Source organism: Ischnura elegans, chromosome 8 (genome assembly GCF_921293095.1).
Source record: "Ischnura elegans chromosome 8, ioIscEleg1.1, whole genome shotgun sequence".
Classification (NCBI taxonomy): domain Eukaryota; kingdom Metazoa; phylum Arthropoda; class Insecta; order Odonata; family Coenagrionidae; genus Ischnura; species Ischnura elegans.
The window spans coordinates 114,150,230-114,172,262 of NC_060253.1; the positions used below are offsets into that span (position 1 = coordinate 114,150,230).

Sequence of the window (22,033 nt, forward strand, 5' to 3'; positions counted from 1 at the left end):
GGAATTTCCCTCCATTAGGCGACCAAGGAATTCTACTAGCCTGCTAGGAAAGTCTACATTCTAAGCAGCACCAGTTTATACCTGCACTTACCAGAACAATTCAGCCGTTGAGGATAATTACCCTCTTGTCACGGCAGGCGGAGTGGGTTCGTAGGCTTGACCCTCTCCGTAGGGGTTCTGTTTTGTATACAATGTATTTTCTTTTGCTCAAACATTTGTAAATTGTGAATCAGTCCTTTCGTGGGCAAAACTGCCACTTCATATTTAAGTCGTGGCAGTTTGCTTTGAGTGACGGTATAAGAACAATCTCCGAGTCCAAGATGTCGAAGAGAGTTTGTTTGAGTTTAGAGGAAAGGGTTCAAGTTATTGAAGAACGAGATAAAGGTTCATCTGAAAGAAGGTTAGCGGATTTGTTTAAGTGTGGGAAACCCCAAATAAACGGAATTTTCAAATCTAGGGAAGAAATTTTGAAAGAGTGGCAAAACAGTGACCGGAGCCGAGGAGTGAAAAGAAAGTGGCAAGAAAAATACGAAGGAATTAACTCTTCAGTTTTTGAGTGGTTTAAAGTCGCACGGTCGAAAAATATTCCCATAAGTGGATCTTTAATAAAAGAGAAGGCCTTGCAATTTGCCATAGAAATAGGAGATGAAGATTTCGTGGCTAGCAATGGCTGGCTTGAACGATTTCGTGTCAGGCATAGCATTACCTTCCGTGGGATCTCCGGTGAAAAGTCAGAGCAGTGCAAGGGTGGAAAGCTGGCCAAAGAACGATTGACCGTGTGTTTCTGTGCAAGCGCTGATGGAGAAAAAGAGGCATCCTTGGTGATTGGAAAATCTCTTCGGCCAAGATGCTTCAAGAATACTGATATGACAAAGTTGGGTATATCTTGGTATGCAAACAGTAATGCATGGATGAGTTCGAAGATTTTTGAGGATTGGCTAATGACCTTTGACAGAAAAATGAGACGGCAAAATCGAAATATTTTCCTGTTCCTGGACAATGCTACATGTCACTCTCATCAAATAAAACTGACCAATGTCCACCTGCAGATCTTCCCGCCCAATACCACATCAAAATTACAACCCCTGGACCAAGGCATTATTCAGGCATTCAAATTGAGGTACAGAAAGCGAATGATGCAACATTTGATTGCACGGATGGATGAAGTTGCCACCGCATCGGATTTAGCTAAGAAGATAACAGTGAGTGATGCTGTGTCATGGGTGCTTTCTGCATGGAAAGATGTTGAAAGTCGAACCATTTTGAGATGTTTTCAGAAGTGTGGTTTCTTCGATCCTGTCAACGAGGAAGAAATTGAAGAGACAACATCAGACAACGAGGAAGAAATTGAAGAGACAACATCAGAGGATGTGGATGTTTTGGCTCGAGCTGCAGGGTTTGAGTACAGCCAAATGGTGACCGAGGAGGAAAACCACACCGATTGCTATTATGATTTCAGCGGTGATTGGGAGGACTGCATCATCAAAGAAGCAAAAGGTAGGATTTTTAATAACCAATATTACCTCAATTATTGTAGTACGTATTTAAAAATAACATTGAGCATTATTTCATATCTATTATCTCCGTTTTTCTTATCTCTTTTTCAATGATATTGTATTTTAAGGAACCATTACTGAAGATGAAGATGACTCGGACATTGTGCCAAACGAAGAACCAAGATTAAGCCCTCAAGAGACACTTTCATGAATAGAAAAGTGTCCCAATTCAATGAAAAGTGCAGATTTCAACAGCGAGAAAATCAATGAACTGTTAACAGAACTAAAATATGCGTTGGAAACTGAAATCGCGAAAAAAAAGTGCAAGGACCTAAAGCAAACTTCTGTACGACAGTTTTTTTTCGTCTCAAAGTGATGTTTTCTCCTCAATACTGTGATGTATGTTTAAAGTCATTATTCGTAAGAGTGGACGTTATTAATAAATATGTATTTGATTTATGCTATAGTTCCTGCGGCTTTGACACTGTTTGTTTTACTTCTCATAGGCTCCAAAGTGAGATTTAACTTCCTTGGCCAGAGTGACAAATATTTTTCTCAAAATTCAACTTAATACACCTATATATGTTATGGTATATGCGTATAATATTTAAATTTATATGGTACACATTATAAAAAATAAAGAGGTAATCATCTCTACTGTAGATTGCTGTTAATGCAAATGTTCCTGAGCGATATACTACATTACTTTGTAGTGAGAAAATATTTAATATTAATTAAATTACTAACTGTGTAAAATTTATCAGCAATTAAAAACTATCACTGAATAAAACGCGATTTATGTTGCTTAAAGTAAAGCGTGAACTCAGTAGTTACCTATCTTTTTTAAATCTGCTCCCTTGAAATTATGCAGTCAGAAACACACCCGCACCCCCTTTGAATGACCACCCCTCTTAACGACCATTTTTCAGTGGAACCGTCAGTGGTCGCTTAATACAGGTTTCACTGTATTTACAACCTTCTTGCAAAAAGGTTATCCCTACCTCCGATCTCTAACACTCTTTCTTCTGATTACGGTGCGCTATCCGCCATGTTCCCTTTGGCGGCTTAGCGTAAATAGCGGATCATTTGAAATTTCGTTAGCGTAAATGCGGGGAAGACTTAACATTGTAAAGATACTTAAATCATCGGGACTTGACGAAAATGTTGTAAATTGCGGGAAAACGTATATTGCGGGGGCGTAAAAGCGAGGTTCTACTGTAGTTACTATTCTACAGCACTGAGCGTCTCCTGATTCCATTGCTTCAGAAGTTCCATCTCTTGGCGAAGATTCACACTGCGTGCCTGTCATGTTTAGCCTCAAGATTCAGTTCCATTTGATGTAGAGATTTACAGAGCACCAGTAGAACTTTATACTGATAGGCAAGAGAAACTAATTCCGTGCATTAATGGCTTTCCGATAAATTCACCCAAACAATACTCTGAAGCATTCTACTGCAGTGCAGTGCGCAGCCTGAATGCCATTCCATCATTGAAGGTGCAACTCACCGTCAGCTGAGAGATCTCCGCATCTTCCACACTCCACTCGTCATCGTGGTTGCCGTAGACGCTGAAGGAGCTGCCCTGCTGGCAGTTGGGCCCAATGGTGTGGGGGTTGGCCAGCGACGGAGACGAGGAGCAGGTGGAAGGGGCCGACGGGAGGTTGGGGTGCGAGGGGTGTGCCGTGAGGCCTGTCCCCACCCCTGGCACCGCCCCTGCCCCACTCGGCGCTCCGGCCGACGAATCGGCAACATTCTCCTCGCTCTTTGTGTGGCGCAGCAGGGAGGATGGTCCGTGCGCGCGAGACGGCACAGGTGTTGTGTGCATGTCGTCCACTTCCACCACCTCCACGTAAATTATGTACGGAGCCTAGAGAGAGAGAAACAAGTGAGCAGTCATTTAAACCCACGAGCATACATACACGCGCAGAAACTTTTTAATGGAAAATTGAGAGACCCAATTACTGTATTTCTCCGAATATAGTCCCTCTCTGATTAAGTCCCCCCCCCCCCTAATTTTGAGGCTTCAGTTTCGGGAAAAGTTAAAAAAATGCATTTGAATGTAGTCCCCCCCTTTACTTTTACCACAGGCATTTTTGGAAAAAAGGGGGGACTATATTCAGACATATACGGTATGTCTTAATGAAATGCTTTCTTAGTAGTATCTGATTGAATCATTATGAAAACTTAACAAGCCACATATTTTGATCGCCAAGAATATCTATACATCTTTAATTATTCTTAATTTATAAAATTATCTCACAAGGAGAGTGTCTGAATTTATGCTTCAGTTTATTGGATAGAAATGTCTCTGCACCAATCCTGTTCCAATGTAAGGGTTGACAATGGGTTTATTGGCTCTTATTTGCTCCACCTCCGGTAAAGTGACAATTCGCTATAGCGAGAGTTTATTTGAGCACCGTGGGGTCAGGTCTTGTTTTATCGAGGTTGCACTGTAGGTGCATTTCCATATTTTGTACTGACAACGGGAGTGTCAAAAAAATGGGTCTCATATTTCAGTCCAACTTTGTAGTGTTGTAGTACATTGGGAGCTGTCCACGAATCACCCCCCATACGAGGTTATATAACCAATTATTCAAACAAAAAAAAACGTGGTTAAACATTTACAGGCATCACATGTTCCCTTAGAAACAGGTGCTAACCAAGAATGAAACGTAGTCTTGTGTTTGCTTTTCATTTTACAGAAGCCTGCTATTCATCTTCCCCATCTGGCATCTACTTTCAAATGCTCCCTATTCACGCAACTCACGGACGTGCGGGTATGCTGTCAACTGCTTTCTGCCGCCTAAGGAACAAAAGAAGATCGAGCCTTAGGGAATGCTACTGCCACAATATTTTCACCAAAATGATCTCCTTATTTATCAAACAACTGTGTACCACATGAATTTGAGACTGAGCACTCAGTGTTAACTTCATTTATATCGGATCGCCAGCAATAACAGAGATTAGGGACTCTTGGTGAAGGTTTTCCACCGATAGAAACTATCGCAATGGCGAGTGCCAGCACCAAAAGGGCCTCGTGTAATCAAATTTTTTTAAACATGTTTGTTATAGGGTCAATTGACGGTGCTCCGGCTATCTCTCGTAATGGCGGGGGTCTCACAATAGCCCTTACTCGCTTCATCGCGGTTCCACTGTAGCTTGTAACACCAAAGGATTGGATAGAAATTTTTTTTAATGTGATGTTTTCTTTTGTGATGCTTCCAAAGCAGAAACTTTCATTTGAAGTACTCTTGATTTTTTGGCCCAGTGAACGTAGTAATAACAAGAGTCCATCTTACACATGCTTTACCACTGCATAAAGAATATATTGCTACTGAATATGCTCCAATGCTGCCCCACTTAATTACTGGCTGCAGGGAGTGATTAAGGTGATATTTCAGACGGATATCCTAGGTTTCCTGGGTGACTTCTGCATACCTAATGCACACTACACATAAAGGCATCCTTTGAGCAAACCTCCAATTTACTAAGTTAAGGGTCCTTTGAATACTAGAGGTTCTACCGGGTATTCTCACCTTCCATAACCAAAAAACAATGCCTTTCTCCTTGTATGATGATGCCAATAAGCCAGTTCCAGCACCAATGCACTCTGCTTTTCCCAAAAGCACAACAATTTACAAAAATAACAATTCCCTCTAATGTGCCATCCTAAGCAGGCAGGGTCCTCCAGTATATGGCTCCAAATGTTAACGAACCTTATCCTTGGAGTTGAGGACTGCTGACTCCCTGTGTGGTATTCGGAGAACTAGATGTGGCGTAGTTGTTGAATAGATTGGTAACCAGACTCGAGCCGGAAGATTCCTGTTGAGGCGATGGATCTCATCTTGCAACCTGGCAGTGCGCTCTTCCTTGCTCGGGAGGGCACTCAGCAATTTCCCGATGGCTATGAGCGACCCAATGAATTCCCGTTCTGGAGCAAGGCGCTGTGCCTATGCATGAGAAATAGCAGAGATGCTTCATAGCTAGAAAAACTTAAATGTAATTTCATAGAGAGTACAATAAACATGGCTTAACAGCACATCCTTCACATGAAGTTAGATTAAATTCAGATACAGTAATAGAAATTTCAAGCAATGAAAACTGATATTGCTGGCATTTTAAATTATATTTCAATAGAAAATGACTACTGCTTCTCTTCCGTCAAGACAACATTTAATCCAGTTTAGTAATTACTACCTAGCAAAATACATCTCATAGCTGGTTTGACTTATATTGACAGAATGATACACAGCTCCTGCTCGTCCGGTCTTTATTGATCAAGGAGTACTCACTTGAAACTTGAGCTAGCACCTTGAAATCTTCAGGATATACTAACATTTACCAGTGCTTCACATTTTATCACTTAACCTTTTGATCATTCTCTCAGATGTAATCTCTTAGACAATCATTAAATCATTTAAGTCATATTCAAAATGTGAAAGATAAAGCAGTTCCTTACAACTCAAGAATGTCTTATAACCATTACTTCAGGCATCTCACTTCTTCAATCTCCAATCTTGGGTTAGTCCATTGCATTCTCATTTTCATGCTGAATTTAGTACTCCCAATTACAAGCTTTGCAGATTGTGGAACTCTTTACCGGCTGAGTTACAAATCATTGCCTTGCACTCGATATTGAAGAAGAAAGTTCTAAATACATTCAAACTTGTAACCAAACCACATAAATACCGTAAATATAGTCCCCCTCTGAATATAGTCCCCCCCTAATTTTGAGGCTTCAGTTTCGGGAAAAGTTATGAAAATGTGTTTGAATATTGTCCCCCCCCCCCCTTTACTTTTGCCACGGGCATTTTTAGACAAAAGGCGGACTATATTCAGACATATACGGTCATTGATCTTGGATCTGATTATAGCCAGATTTGATGAATCTCATTGAGTAGTACTGTCTCCTTACTTATAATGTTAATAGTTTTGTGGGCCCACCAAGCGATCAACTGAGTGTCACAGGATGGAGTGCTGCGTTGCCTCCAAAAAAAAAATCAGCCACTTATGTGAACGATGTGAACAGTGGCAACTAAATGGGGCTTCGCCCCGATAACCAAAATAGTGCAATTATTATTTAACTGTTAAATATGCAAGCCCACCTTTTAGAATTTTCTGAAAATTGTTTTCCAACCTTAGCAAAGATCACATGGTTTATTTTCTTCTTTTTAATTTAAATAAAAACTTGGCTTTTTACATAATTTGTTATCATATTGTATTACTTTTTTAATATTATAGATACAGGCAAATGCAGAACAAGTTCATCTCCTCAAATATAAAAATTTCAAGATGTTTTACACAAGTAATGACTGATCAAAAAAGAACGGCTAAGGGTAGCAATGTAATATCATCTAAACTAACAACATTCCACAGAGCAACCAGAATAATGCACTGGAATGATGCAGCTCAGGCGAGGAATCTAATTTCACTAGAGTTAAAGAGCACAAACTTCACTCACACTGCAAGTGCATTCCGTTCGCCGACCGCAGAGCTCGTTGACAACGCCACGACATGAATCAAAACAAGTGCAGCCATTGTCAAAGGCACGCCCGGAGTCAAGGTCACCAAGGCACACTCGATTTGGCGAGCCCCCTGCAACAGAGACACAACTGCCCCAGTGAGCATCCCCTCAAATAGTCACCCACCATTTGGCGAGCCCCCTGCAACAGAGACACAACTGCCCCAGTGAGCATCCCCTCAAATAGTCACCCACCATTTGGCGAGCCCCCTGCAACAGAGACACAACTGCCCCAGTGAGCATCCCAGCACCACATTCCCATGAGAAGATTTTCATGGGACAGAGGTTTGAAAATTTCCTCGCCAGGAAAACTTCCCACGAAGGAAAGCAGGTAAAATTTTATGGGATGTTAACTGATGCATTCAATCTTTCAGAAAAAATTGCAAATTCACTACATTTGCACAAAAGCAGTTAATTGAGTTAATGCTGAGAAGAAGAGAGGGAAGTGAGGGTGGCTTGCTTGGTAAACATTTTCCTTAAACCCATAGAAAATAATTCCACTTATATCACTCATTAAGTGATAGGTGCTCTCAGATACACCAGTAACACTCACTGAAATTCAGAAGAATATCACATGATCAAATGATCTCATCGAGAAATTTTGACTACCTTCTACCAAATGATTGTACAGAAAATCAGCTCCACCAACTTTCAAAGATATTAGACTTCATGAGGATCAAAATTTACATCAAATTCTTATGCAGGTACATTAAATAGAAATACCTCATTTGGGAATGGTCAGTAATACTTCCTAGTCAGGAAAATTTGTTAAACGACAACTTAAAATCCAGGAAAAGTTAGCATGCAACTTAAGGGCTTTAATTTGGGTCCTGACAATCAAAAATCTAACTTGTTAGAGGAGAAAACTTCTCATCTGGGCGTTTATTTCCAGTTCTACTCCTGCATGAAAACACAAAAATGGCAATCAGTATGAAATTACCCCATTCTACATTTGCAATGTAGCCAATCCTGAAAAACAGAGAAGAATTTAATAATAATAATAATAATAAAATTTATTGTTCCACTGGTCATGTGACATAGAACTCGTCAAATTGGAGACATACATATTGTATACAATACTAATACAATATACAAATTTACAATATATGCAATACACAAAAAATCAATTAGAGAATATCTTCCAGGTATTCAGTCAAGTTGTAATACCGTTTGTCATAAAGAATTTTACATAATCTGCTTTTGAAAATGGCCGGAGAAGAGACAGACTTTAAAAAACTTGGGAGCTTATTGTATATTTGGGAAGCTGGGTGGAAAGGACCTCGCCTAAAATACTCTAAATTGTGCCCAAATGCATGTATATTGCCTCTACTACTACCTATTGTATGAATGGTAGTCACTGTTTGGTGGGAATAGAGAAGGATTGTTTTTAACCAACATAGAGCATTGCAGAATACATATACAGGGGAGTGTAAGAATGCCAAGAGCTTCAAATATTGGCCTACCTGGAGTCCTAACGGACACACCTAAAATGGCTTTGATAGCTTGTTTTTGTAATGAGAAAGCTTTAGCAGCTGCTGTCGTGTTTCCCCGGAAAATTAGGCCGTACATCAAGTGAGAATGGACATAATAATAATAATAATAGATTTATTGGTCTTGAGTAAATAGTTTACACTTGACCTCGTCAGTTCATTGTACATACATATACAGTGGAACCTCGATCTGTCGTTTTTCAGGGGGATGGATGAAAAAAACGATGAATGCGGGAATGTTTGTCCGGGTTGCCTATGTCCCGGGATCCGCTGGATTTTTGCGAATTATGACATTCATTAATGGATTCAAACGAGATTTCAGCTGATTACAGGAATATTATTACTTTATCGAAACACTTAGGTCATATTGTTGATTCGACTTATCTCTCTCTCTAAAATCCTAAAGGAACAAGCCGCCTTGCTAAAAAATGTTTGCATTCCACTCGGAATTTTCACGGCTATTATGCATTTCTGTCTGATGTAAAAATTCTTATCCATCAAATGCCATTTCAAGTACACGTATTTACGAGAGAAATGTGCGTGCTATGCCTCAAACAACTGATTTCACCGTCGCAGTGATAGGTTATGAAATGGATCAAGAAGGCCAAAAATAGTTTATTATTTGGAATGTTCCTTTCTAGCAATTAAATTTTTAATATGATTGAGGCAATGTGGCGTTAATTGTCAGCGGCACGCCCACCTGATCCTCGGCTTCATCCCACTTCTTGTTTTCACCAGGGATCTCACTCTACCCCCACCCCTGCCATCATGTGCTACCGGACATACCGAGGCGTTCTGCAATATTCACGTGTTTCTAGCCCGGATTCTTTTCTTCATCATCAATTATTTTCAGTCCATCTTTTAAAGTTCTCACTTGTGTCTTCGGAAGGGCCATGGTCCGAAGACGAATAAGAATAAAACAAATAAAAATGAAACCGGACTCCATTGAACCCACACGGAAAACACTCGCTGGTTTTAAGTCAACCCACCCCGGAAAGTACGGAACCACTCGTACGAGGTGAAGTTCGGCACTAATGCTATCGCGTACGGCGTAGGCAGAGCTTACTGCAGAGGGTGAAGCATGACCATATGACTGCGCAATGAAATTTTTCATCCTATAGAGAAGGCAACTTACCCACTCATTTCTAACAATAAGTAGCGTAGCAGTAGATGAGCAGATGAATTCAGATTGCTAGTAGAGAGAAACAAAATATCCTGAGAAGATGTATTCAACGGTGTTCGGCGAGATGTTGTGGAACATTATGATACAATGATAAATGAAGAGCAAACTTAGTGCATGTCCACAGTAATTTTATTTGGTACGACGCGTTTCAGCGACCTTACTTCGCTATCACCAGGTACAAAATGCCATATTTTCGTCAAGAAGTCATATATATATACAATCATGCAAAAGGGAGGGGTATATTTATCAGTCGGCAGAAGTGGGAGAGGGGTTGGGGGGTAAAGGATGGGGGAAGGGGGTGGGGAGGTGGTTGGGATACATAAGGATTTGGGGTTCGGTTGAAGGTTTGAGAGGGGGGAGGGCTAACAGCGGAGAATGACTCAGGAACTCAATGTCATTCAAAAGATTTTCCTTGCGTTTTCTCCTCCTAGTGATTTCCCTTTACTCGAGTGCGTCGAGCCGACGTCCTTTTTCCTTCGAAGACCAGTATTTTAGGTTGGAAACTGCATGAATGGTTCTCGTTGATAAGGTGAGTGGCTAGCTGGGATTTGGTGTCTTTCTTATCAAAGCATCTTTTGTGCTCTGCTGTCCTCACTTTGAAATTCCGACCAGTTTGTCCTACATATGTTGAATCACGTGAGTCGCAGCTGATTGCATAAATGCCGGATCTTAAAAGAGGGTCCAATTAATCTAATGATTTGTCAAATAATTTTTTAAGCGTCACTAGGGAATAAAAGCAGAATTTAAAACGGTCTCTCGGGAAGCACTTGGAAACTTTGTATGACTCTTTACCTACGTATGGTAGCTTCACCCACTTCTTTGTGTTTGAGGTCTGCTTAAGGTCTGTGATTTCTTTAATGGCTTTTTTCCTGCGTGAATTCTGCAATATCCTCACAATTAGATACCCATCGTAGCCGTTAACAGAAGCAATGTGATGAATGTGGTTTAGTTCTTTGGCAAAGGACTCCCGTGAAAGTGGAATATTCATGAGTCTATTAATCATAGAGTGGAATGCTGCCATTTTGTGACTGAAGGCATGGCACGAATCAGATGGAATGACCATATCTGTAGATATCGGCTTTCTAAAGATGTCAAATATATGTTTTTATATGTTTGGACCGGAAGCTTATGGCAAGCCAATAAATTTTTAAACCTTTTAAACTCGTGCCATAAAAACATTAAATTCACCATGGAGAAAGACACAGATGGAAGTTTAAGTTTTTTAGATTTACAAATACCTATATTAGCGTATGCAACCACACATGATAGAGTGCCAAAATGGTTTAGTTCAAAAAGGAGTTAGGGATCGCACGAAAGACGACATAAATTAAGGAATTTTTTAGCTTAAATTACAATACCTTTGCTGCAATATAAAAGGAAAAGTCTTTGGTTATTTCATGTACGTATTTATTCAATGCACAAGCTGAATAATGAATAATCTGTAATGTAAATAATAACAATAAATTGAAGGATAATAAAAATTATCGCCGCTCCTAAATGAGACAAAATTTCTATTCCTTCCATATTATGCAATATTTTTTGGCTCTGGCTAGTATTACATGAAAGGCGATGTTGTATAAGACATCATCAATCTTTAATTTTTCAAAATTTTCCCGTACTTGGTTTATCGTAAATTAAAGATCTCTTTTCAAGCTGACATCTTCAAAGCTAATTTCCTTAATGTTCTCTTTCCTCCACCTTGTAGTAGGCAAGGATTCCAATTTCCTTGAGTAATAAGAGGCACTGTCTACCACTATAATTGATCCATCGGGTAAGTTTGCAAGAAGTGAGTGCTCAAACCATCTCTCGTAACACTCGCCAGCCACTTCTTCATGATCATCCATTGAGCTCTTTTTGTACAGAAACACATGCGATGCTCCTTTTATGAACCCATTTTCCGTTCCTGCGTGTATAATTGCAAATCGTCCTCCTCGGGAAGTGGGGGCCAAGCCCAGTATTTAGTCCAGTAAGGAAAGCTTGACGCGGATTTTCTAATTGTTTGTTTCGCAAACAAATGTTCACTATTTGTCCAACATTAATACAACTTTCGCCTGTGAATACACTCGTCCTGTGTTCTTGACGATATTTTTTTAGCTGCCTTAAATAATTAATTGTGCCACCAACGAATAATATCATCCCTTTCGATAAAGATGATTCTTTTCCCCCTGCGTTCGTACACGAAGCCTATGTCCAAAATAAGACGATATAGTGTTGTCCTTTTGTAATATGGGAGAATACTATCCATATTTACCGAGTTTAAGATGGATTTTAAAGTCGGAGGAATATTTTTCACGAAGGATTCATGTACCTTCCTTCTAATTCCCAATCTCACAAAATCATCGAAAATCACTGCTCTCGAATTTTTGTAAGGCTGTCTAATTTCTTTAGTTTTTGAAGAAGTTACCAATGGAACACGGGAGCTTTCCTTTCTCACTCTGTAAATAGTGAACTCTTAGCACCCAGTAGCCTTCGAAACTTTTCAGCAGGCCTCACTAATGCTGAGAGATTTCCTTAAGTACGAGAAGACTTTGAGCACCAACTGTCTTTCGCGGCTTATGAGCTTCTCACCTTTTCTCCTCTTCTTTGTATCAGACATATTGATTGGGCGTGTTACAGCAAAGATAAGTGTAAAACACACTTCACAATTTTCAAATTCAGCAGACCACACTACACTTGTTCACTCAAAAAAATGCAAAGACAAACTGAACACCTTCGTAAATTCTTCCCACGGCCCCTTCGGCTAGGGTCGCTTTTGGTGCAGGTTTTATGGTACCCTATGAAAGGAACTCAGAAAAAACCCAAGCCCCCTTTTTTAAAAGGCGTGCACTGGATGGGGTAGTGTTTCACACAGATTATGAGATATTCTTTTTATTGGTTTCCGTGATGGGACCTAAACACCCAAGGCGAAAGCGTCTTATTTCCAAGCCGCTTGCTTACTTTCGTGTATCAATGTATTCAGATAAAAACACTGCTGTTACAACGTATTAGTATTCTCTGTTTAGGATATCAAACGAATAGATAAATACATTTCATAGTATGCATTGATAAAAAATTCCTTTTCCGCCCGAGAATTTTCCCTCTGCGCGCAAGAAAAAGCAAGAAGCCCGGCCCAGCGGCACCGTAATATTTTTTCTTAAGATCAAAACCTTGTAACTCGCTTCAGAATTGATGTAAGTTAATGATGTTTTCACCAAAAATAACCTTGTAGTTATCTTCACATTTGATACGCAGCATATAGGGACCTACGACGTAAGAAACGTGTCGGCTAAATAAAAAGTCAGCGGTCTAGAAAGGGGGAGGCGTGAAAAAGGTTTCTTCTGTTCTCGAGTAACTTGATATTTTCTTTCGAAGCTAAGGTCGTCGTAATACGATCCCTGCTCGAGCTGGGACCTTTTTTTTATTTCGGAGAAGAAGAAAGCTTTAACCGGGGGGAGGCGAGTGTTGAATGGAGGGGGATACCGGATCTTGGGAAATGCGCTAACTATCGCACGGCACTCTGCTTCTCCCTATCGCATTTCAATCTCCTGAGGAAGATTCAAACTGTGTGTCTGTTGTTAAAGCCATAAATAACACGTTGTAAACACTTCGTCTCATTTTTATCAAACGATGAATGCAGGAAAATTATTCGACGGGACCGCAATCTCCAAACGATCAATGCGGGAAAACGATACTTCGGGGAACGATAGATGCGGGAAAAAATTACATTGTCTTCATGGAACTTAATTTGGGACCAGGAGCGGCAAACGATGAATGCGGGAATGATAAATCGGGGTTCCACTGTAATTACAATTTGCAACTTAAATAAAGACAGGATTATTCAGAAAACCATATCTGCTGTCAGAGTAAAAAACTCATTCACTGAGTACAGCGATTTAGATGCTAGCCAGGAGTGTACAACAGATTTGAATTTTGTGCTGTTGCTTCCTCTTGCAGACTCAGGTAAATGATTGAAGAGCTTAATGCCCATGTTTGCAAAGGAATTTTGTGTTATATTTAGTCTCATTTGACCTGCAAATAGGTGATTATTTCTTCTAGTGTCATGGTCATGTATGTCGGATCTAATTGTAAAAGACTGGAGATTGTCTTTCGTATGTACAAGTACTCCATATACATACAGACTGTAGACAGTCAATATTTTCAGTTTCCTGAATAATGGCCTACAATGTTCGGTTGAGGGAGAATGAGTTATTATTCTTATGGCTTTTTTCTGTAACAGAAAAACAGATTTTGTAGCTGGGGCATTACCCCAGATCTCTAGCCCATAACTCAAGTGACTGTTGAAAAGAGCATAGTAAATGGACTTGAGATGTTCTGAGGGGATTAGAAAGCTTAGCTTCCTCAATACGTACAGTGATTTTGAGAGTTTTTTTCTGATCTCTGAAATGTGTGCAGTCCAATTTAGTTTTGAGTCTCGGTGAAATCCTATAAGTTTTACTGCGTGCACAGGCTACAGATGAGATTTTGCGTTTTGTCTTTATTTAGTGTAAAACCATTAGTTTTAAAGCATGTTGTGGCTGTACTAAAATTGCTGTCAAGAAGGCTATTGGCATCCGATAAATGTTTGCAGTAGTGCAATATTGTTGCATCATCAGCATACAGGATCGAGTCTGATGGGAGGTTGTTGGGGAGATCTTTTATCATTATTAAAAAAAGTAAAGGTCCCAGGACAGAACCCTGGGGAACTCCATATTGAATTTTAATTGAAGAAGATTTTTGCCCATCCAGATCGACACATTGAGTTCCACCAGAGAGATATGACTGGAAAAGTGTAAGTTCTAAACCAGAGATTCCGTAGAATTCCAGTTTCTTTAGAATTAAAGGGTGATAGACACAATCAAAAGCCTTGGAAAGGTCACAGAGAGTTAGCAAAAGGTTTGATTGTTCTTCAAGAGAGCTTATGATTTTGTTAACAACCATTTCCAAAGCCTGAGTGGTAGTTTTTCCGGAACAAAAACCATATTGAGAAGGGGAGAGCAAACTATTGTTTTCTAGGTAAAGATATAATTGGGATTTGATCAGAGCTTCAAAAACTTTGCCAAAGACAGGTATCATAGAGATTGGACGATAATTCTGAGGGTTATCCTTTGCCCCTTTCTTGTGAATGGGGATCACTTGAATATTTGAGAGCTGTAGGAAAGACCCCAGATTGAAGACATGTGTTGTAAATAATACAGAGTGGTTCAGCAATGTTTTCTTTTATGCTCATGAGTAGGTTGTTAAAAAGACCATAGATATCCTTGGAGTTCGAGATCTTAAGTGAATTTATTGTTTTTATGACTTCACAGGGTGTTATCCACTTCCAATGAAACTGCTGATTACTTACAGGGTTTTTTCTTAGGAGCTGAAGAGCCTTACTTTGGTCTGTAGTGTCGGTAACGATATCATCAACAGATTCTATAAAGAATTTGTTGAAAACATCTGGTGATATTGACTGATTCGGAGAGCTCTTAATTTTCCCAGTTTCTTTGTTGATTATTTTCCACATTGCCCCAATTTTATTCCAAGAATTGTTTATGGGTGTGTAGTTGCAAATCTTTTCTGCACTTATGATACGTGTATTATATTCTTTACGTAATTGTAACAGTAGCTTTCTGACGTTTACATCACAGTGTACCTTATAAGATCTGTGTAAGGAAATAATTTTATTTCTAATACTCTCTAACTCTGGGGTAAACCAATTATTTTTGTGCTTACTTTTTTTGTTGACCTGATAGCTTTTCTTGGGGAAACAAATCTCGAAAAACCCCATAAATTCAGTAAAAAAAATTTTTTAATTTTCTTCCCCATTTAGATGAACAAGAAGTTCAAACCAAGTAACACTGGACAGAAGTTCTTTGAGATACAAAACTCCTTCAGGTGTTATGGAGCTGGTGATTGTGCAACATGTCTTTTTTTCTAATTCTTTAACGGATGTTGTCATGACACAGGAAAATTCCAATGCTAAGTGATCTGAAAAATGTGGATGACATTGGCATAGTACACCATTTTTAGTGTGGTAGCAGAGGTAGTTGGTCTAAGTTTCCTAATCATATAAATGCCAGTAGCAGCTTTTTTGGATAGATGTTCAACATGAGTAGAACAGTCAAGATCCTCTGTTAAGTGGAGGCCCAAGAATTTAATTGAATATGAACATTGAACTATGCTGTTGTTTAGAGTTAGCCGTGGACTACTTGTAGGAGGAGATATTTTGCAGTGAAACTGCATGAAGGATGTTTTATTGATATTAAGGGACAGATTGTTTTCATGACACCATTGAGACATATGTATTATTGAGTTTTTTTGTATTCGAGAAAAGAACTTCTGGAGTAATTACAGAATTTAGGGAGGAAGTATCATCTGCGTACAATACCACATCACTGTTTGGTAGAGAGAGGGGTAGGTCATTGATGAAAATTATAAATACAGTGGAACTTGGTTAGTACGTTCCTCCTTAGTACGTTTTCCTCCTTAGTACGGCGATTTCCCTCGGTCCCGGTACCATCCGAACAAAATACAGGTAAAAGAATTTGGTTAGTACGTTTGAAAAAATTGCGCTTTCCTGGTTACTACGCTCAATTGCTTGCCGTGACGCAACCCGCACTTTGTTCTCTAGTGCCCTCTTAAGGGTCGCAAACGTCTGAATTCATGATTTAATTTATTATTATTAGCCATTAACATTCTTCCATTCATTCCACATCTCTTTCTTCTACCGTAATTTATCCAAATGCATTTCTGAATTCTTGTGACGTGATGAAAAATAAAATGCGCCCATTTTTCGGGAATGTCTGACTATGAAAAACTACAGCCAATAAGAAGCCCCAATTTTCCCCACCCCGAGCTCCTCACCTTCTGTTGCCTTTGGAGCGCTTGGGAGTGCCCACTGCTGCGCACAAAGTTCGTGAGTGGGCAATTGTTGCTATTGCACGAGTTATCATGATGAAGAAATGAGTCTTAACGGTATTTGACAATTCCCACATTATCTAAAGCAGTACTGCTCCATAAACTCGACGTCGTGCGTATTTACTTTACTACTGTTGCGAGAGCAGACGATCCTCTGGGTCTCCACGCGAAGCTTAGCTTAAAAATACTTGATCTCGGAACGAAAGCAGACGACATTAGACAAATTTTGAAAGTAAATTTCAACTGTTTAATATAAAATTTTCTTGTAATTACGTCCTAATCTAATAATCTTGCGTGTCATCAGTCGATATATCGATCGATTTTACAATCGAAATGGTATCATTCCAGAAGCGAATGTCTACGGCTGTTGCCGTAATTTGAAAGTCAATATAATTTTGCCCAATTTTTATGATGTTTAAAAAACCAGTTGACTTACTCCGGGTTGTTGTTATATTCTCCGAGTACGCTGTGAGAAAGAAAAATGACTTGTCTTCGCTTGTCTGAGCTTCACTCGTCCTCGTTCTGTAAATATATATAGGATAAATCACGGGAGATAGACGCCGTAATCATGAAATCGTCTCCGGGATGTCCATGAAAAATTGCGATTTTTATTCACATCGTATTGTTTTTCATGGTAGCGCTCATTTTCTTGATTTTAAATGTGAAAAGAGTTCAGGAAGGCGATCCTATGAGAACTACCGATAGTAATTGTAATTATGACGACTTTTTCACTGATTGCAATAACCCCGACTGCTATTATTTACTTTCCTCGTTAGTATGTTTTCCTGGTTAGTACGTTCATTTTTCGTGGTCCCTTCAGAAACGTACTAACCAAGTTTCACTGTAATAGGGGTCCAAGAATTGAACCCTGGGGAACTCCACAACTAACTGCAAGTGGTGTAGATCTAAAGCTTTTTATTCCCATTTCGGATTTACTTTTCCATTGAACAATTTGTTGGCGATTTGACAGATATGACATTAGCCAAGAATGAGCTATGCCAGAGATACCCATACCAAGCAATTTGTGAGATAGTATAGAATGGTAAATGTTGTCAAATGCTTTACTTAAATCATAAAAGGTACCGATAACCTGATGGTGGTTGTTTATCGATTGACAAATGCTTTGAATTAGTTGGAAAGCAGCTGAAGTTGTTGATCGACCTTCACGGAAACCATGTTGATTTGGATGCAGGAGGTTAAAATGTTGCAAGTAATTTACAATACGGTTAAACATCAATTACTCAAATATTTTAGAGAAGGTTGAAAGAATGGAAATCGGTCTATAGTTTTCTGAGTCGTGCTTTGGATCTCTTTTATGTATGAGAGAAACAATTGCTGTTTTCAGACAGGATGGAAAATGACCATGAGAAATGGATAAGTTAAAGATATCAGATAATGGTTCAGAAATCCATTTTGCTGAATATTTAACAACGGGGATTAGGATTTCATCATATCCCACAGACCACTTGTGAGCGAAGGAGTTGATCACTTTAAAAATTTCAGCTGGAGATGAAGATGAAGGGTTGAAAGAATTTAGCTTAAATTTAACTTCATTGATGAATTAACAATGAACAAAAGCAATTTCATTCAAAGAGGCCCTTTTAGCCACATAGACGCATGCACCACCATTCACATCTTTGGCTTATCCCATGTATATGATGGCATGATGGCTAGTAAATACATATTAATAATAACAACTGACATTTAATGATATTACAACACATTTTTGGTTCTCTACAACCTCTATAAGGAGTCTTTTTTTAATGGTTTAGCAAAAATAATCAATAAGTTATAATGCAAGGTAAAGGGTTGGCCTAAAATAAATAAATAATGAACTACCTAACTTTTGTAATGGAAATGAGCTTTATATAAGTTCTAACTCTTAACTGAATGCCATTTGAAACCCTAGTATACGTAGACCAATTAATGAAATTGTTTTTTTCATCCAGCAGTGGTAAAAGGTAATGAGGGTGGCTTGCTTGGTAAACATTTTCCTTAAACCCATAGAAAATAATTCCACTTGTATCACTCATTAAGTGATAGGTGCTCTCAGATACACCAGTAACACTCACTGAAATTCAGAAGGATATCACTATCACTAAAAGGTTCATTGGTAAAAGTAATGCATACTCCATATTAATGCAGTCACCATATATGTCGCAGTTGTCTACATCACCACTGTGGGGTTCAAAGCCATGCACCAAGTTCAAAATTAAGGAATGCAAGATTAATGAAAAATGCACTTAAAATGGGAGGAGTGAATGAAGTTTGAATAGAGAGATGAAATTACCTGTGGGGAGCAGTCGCCGTAGGCTAGAGAACTGGCCAGTGGCGTCGGAGCGAGACCTCTGGTGCGTTCTCTTGGCAGGAGATGAGGAGGACACAGTCAGCCAACTGGGCGGAGGGGGGAGCGGAGGAGGCGTGGGTGGGGGGACGAGTGACGAGGTCACCTTCAGAGGGACGGCAGATGACGACGACGACGACTGAGATTTGGACGCTGTGCTGGTGTGGAATGAGGGGGGCCCACTGCCCGGCAGCTTCTTGGACGGCTTGGCCCTGAAACCGTTCAACACACACTCAAAAAAATTCATAAAAGCCCACTTGTGATTGTTACATAGCGGTGAATTTACCCTATTAACAGGGGTGGGTAACTCGAATATAAAAGCAATGCTTATTCAGGGATCTGGAATATGGGCAGAAATTAAATAACCCTGACAAGAAGTTTTTCAAGGGACATAGGCTTGAAAACTACTTATAAGGGAAAGCAGGTTAATTTAAAGGGACATTCACACATTCGAAAGAGACAATGGAAAAATTCAATAGCTAGAAAAGAAATGGCAAAATCTTTTAATCAAGAATTCTGAATGGTAGTGAGACATTACTTAATATTCAATACTCAGGGTATGATTCCAGCTTAATATAAAATATTAATATGACTGACAACTTCAGGCTTTACTCTGTGAAACCTCTCCATATTGGAAATAAAGAAATAAAACTTTGTAAGGTTCACTATTATTTAATTATGGGCACGACATGGGTTTCGTAACTTGGTTATATCATCAGGTTCAAAATTAACAAAACCTGATGATGTAACCGAGTTATGAAACCCGGGTCATGCCTATAATTATATAATAGTGAACCTTACAAAGTTTTATTTGTTTATTTTAATATGAATGATTCATTAATATGAATTAGAAAAAAATTAATGAAAAAACAGATATTCAACCAATCTCATATTATGAAGGAGCATATTCTTCAATACCTAGCTGGATACTTAAAAGAGATAGTCAGAGAGGTTAAGTCTTATCCAATATCCACTGATACTATGTCGCAACAGATACAGAAATCGAATACAAATTCAACAAAAATAAATCCACCAGGCATTTTACAATAATACCTTAGTGGAGGGAGAGTAATATAAGAGGAAGTAAATAGATCAACTGAAGATTAATGGGGCTCTTGCAAGAATTTTTTTTATTTAACCAGTGGACAGAATATTATTTTCTCAATTCAACAAAGAAAATTGCACGTAAATTTGAGTTTTCCATCAGGAGATATTGAATGCTAAGTATGGCAAAATTTTAAAGCACACCAAAAACCCCCTCCAGCAAATCCACTGCTGAAGATTCTCTGATGATTTCAACCATGCCAAAACATAGCCCAAAGCAGTCTCCTCCTGAGCTAACAGTGCACCAACCACACACGTGATTCAAGCGTGCTTACTCAACCCAAAACCTTTAATTAAACATTTAACAAACCCACCTTTGATTTTTAATTGAGTAGATATTTATTGGTACAGATGACTCACGTTTATCCAGCTGCCGTTTACCCGTTTTGCGGATTATCTATGCATAATTTTTCAATCTCGCTCAATTTTTTCCACGATCTTTATAAAAAAATAAAATCGGATGCAAAATCATGGGAATTCTCCGACTGAATTGGATCTCAAAATCTTCATAATACAGAAGCAATCGCGTGCTAGCTGCATTCTCGAGAGCACCGTGTTCCTGTTTTCCAGCCATTCAGAGCACGGCTGCACTCCGTGATCACAGATACACATCCCGCAGCAGTTGCAAACCGGGTTACTTGCGCGAGACACAACTACATGGTGTGGTGCCTGACGGTGTAGTTTCCCACATTGAGCAGTGGTTTTGAAGCATTCGTGCAAGCCACTTTTCTTTATCCATGATCACACAGCCACGGATGTGTGGTTTTCGAAACCAGGCCTTACATGGAGCATTAATAATATGAGTACAACCATGTTATCACCGCTAAAAAGATTGCGAACTGGCAAAGAAAGCTCTCATTGAGCCCGGGAAGCACTCTAAAATAACAGAATAAATGTATAAATAATAATATATTGTTTGGTTTAGGTAAATTATGAGCATAGCAAGACATATAAGCGAAAGTTTGGGTTACACATGTTTTTCGATTATTCGTGCCGTCTCTCCCCATCATTAGCCCATTAGGATATAATTGGGATTGTAATGTGTATGTACAGTAAAACTTTGATTTTACACAGTTGGAGGGACCGAAATATGGGCTCTGTGTAAAAATCAAGAGTTGGTATTGAGGAGAAGTATAGTTTTCAGGATAACTCTTGCTCATTATTTTTAGAATGCTTAGTCATACACTTGTACGGTTCTGATTTAAGCCAGAAACGGAACCAGAAAAAGTCTCATAGTGTGAGGTTTTATGGTAAAAGAGCCTGAAATCCTTTTCAATCGCATCAGATATATGTTTCCCAGATTCAATTACTCATTTGGAGGCAAGAAAAGAAGCATAATAATCTTATTTACTCACAAGCAACACCACAGATGGCATGTTACCTTAAGAGAAACATTGCATTCCTGAACAACGTTTCCCATGGTTATATTGCTAGAATTTCTGGCACTAAGATTACTTATAATACCCGGGAGAAATTTCGGAATGGTGATACTAAATGCTCGCAGAGAAGCTAATTTTTGAAAATATTTTCAATTAAAATTAGTTTTCAGGAAATCTGTTTAACTACCTGCAGACAAACGAAGATTGGAAATTGAAGAAATGAGGTATCTGAGGATAGTCACCCAAATTAACCCCATTAACAAGGAGCAAAATTTCGCTAATACATCACAAAGGCTTTACACCCTGTGGGCCTGGGTTCAAGTCCTGACAGTAGCAGAAACTTATCAGAGATGGTCCTATCCCGACTTGAGTGTAATGTGGAGGGCACTTCCAGTGCACCACTCTGTCCTGCAAATAGGTCCCATTCGAGCCTATCATTACAACTTGGCTAACACCAACATAGGGTTCCTATCCCACCAGCCCTTACTTCATGGCGCTAATGACCCCAGCTGTCAGTTACCTCCTTCCAAATAGTATACCATAGCTAATTTGCCTGCCTCGGTGGCGGCGGGGTAACGTCTTCGCCTGCCAAACAAGAGGTCGCGGGTTCAAGTCCCGCCTGGGTAGGTTTCCCCGGT

At 39.3% G+C, this 22,033-nt stretch overlaps 1 protein-coding gene across 2 annotated transcripts in view; it reads right to left on the reverse strand.

The window, feature by feature from the left end:
* The window catches only part of LOC124163613 (phosphatidylinositol 4-kinase beta), a 176,795-nt gene that overhangs the window by 74,055 nt on the left and 80,707 nt on the right, over window positions 1-22,033 (reverse strand). For both annotated transcript variants that reach the window (XM_046540631.1, XM_046540632.1), the window contains exons 6-9: window positions 18,859-19,124; window positions 6,957-7,090; window positions 5,212-5,445; window positions 3,003-3,362 (exon numbers count right to left, since the gene is read on the reverse strand). In XM_046540631.1, the coding sequence (XP_046396587.1) occupies window positions 3,003-3,362; window positions 5,212-5,445; window positions 6,957-7,090; window positions 18,859-19,124 (994 nt within the window). The remainder of the gene's footprint in view (window positions 1-3,002; window positions 3,363-5,211; window positions 5,446-6,956; window positions 7,091-18,858; window positions 19,125-22,033) is intronic.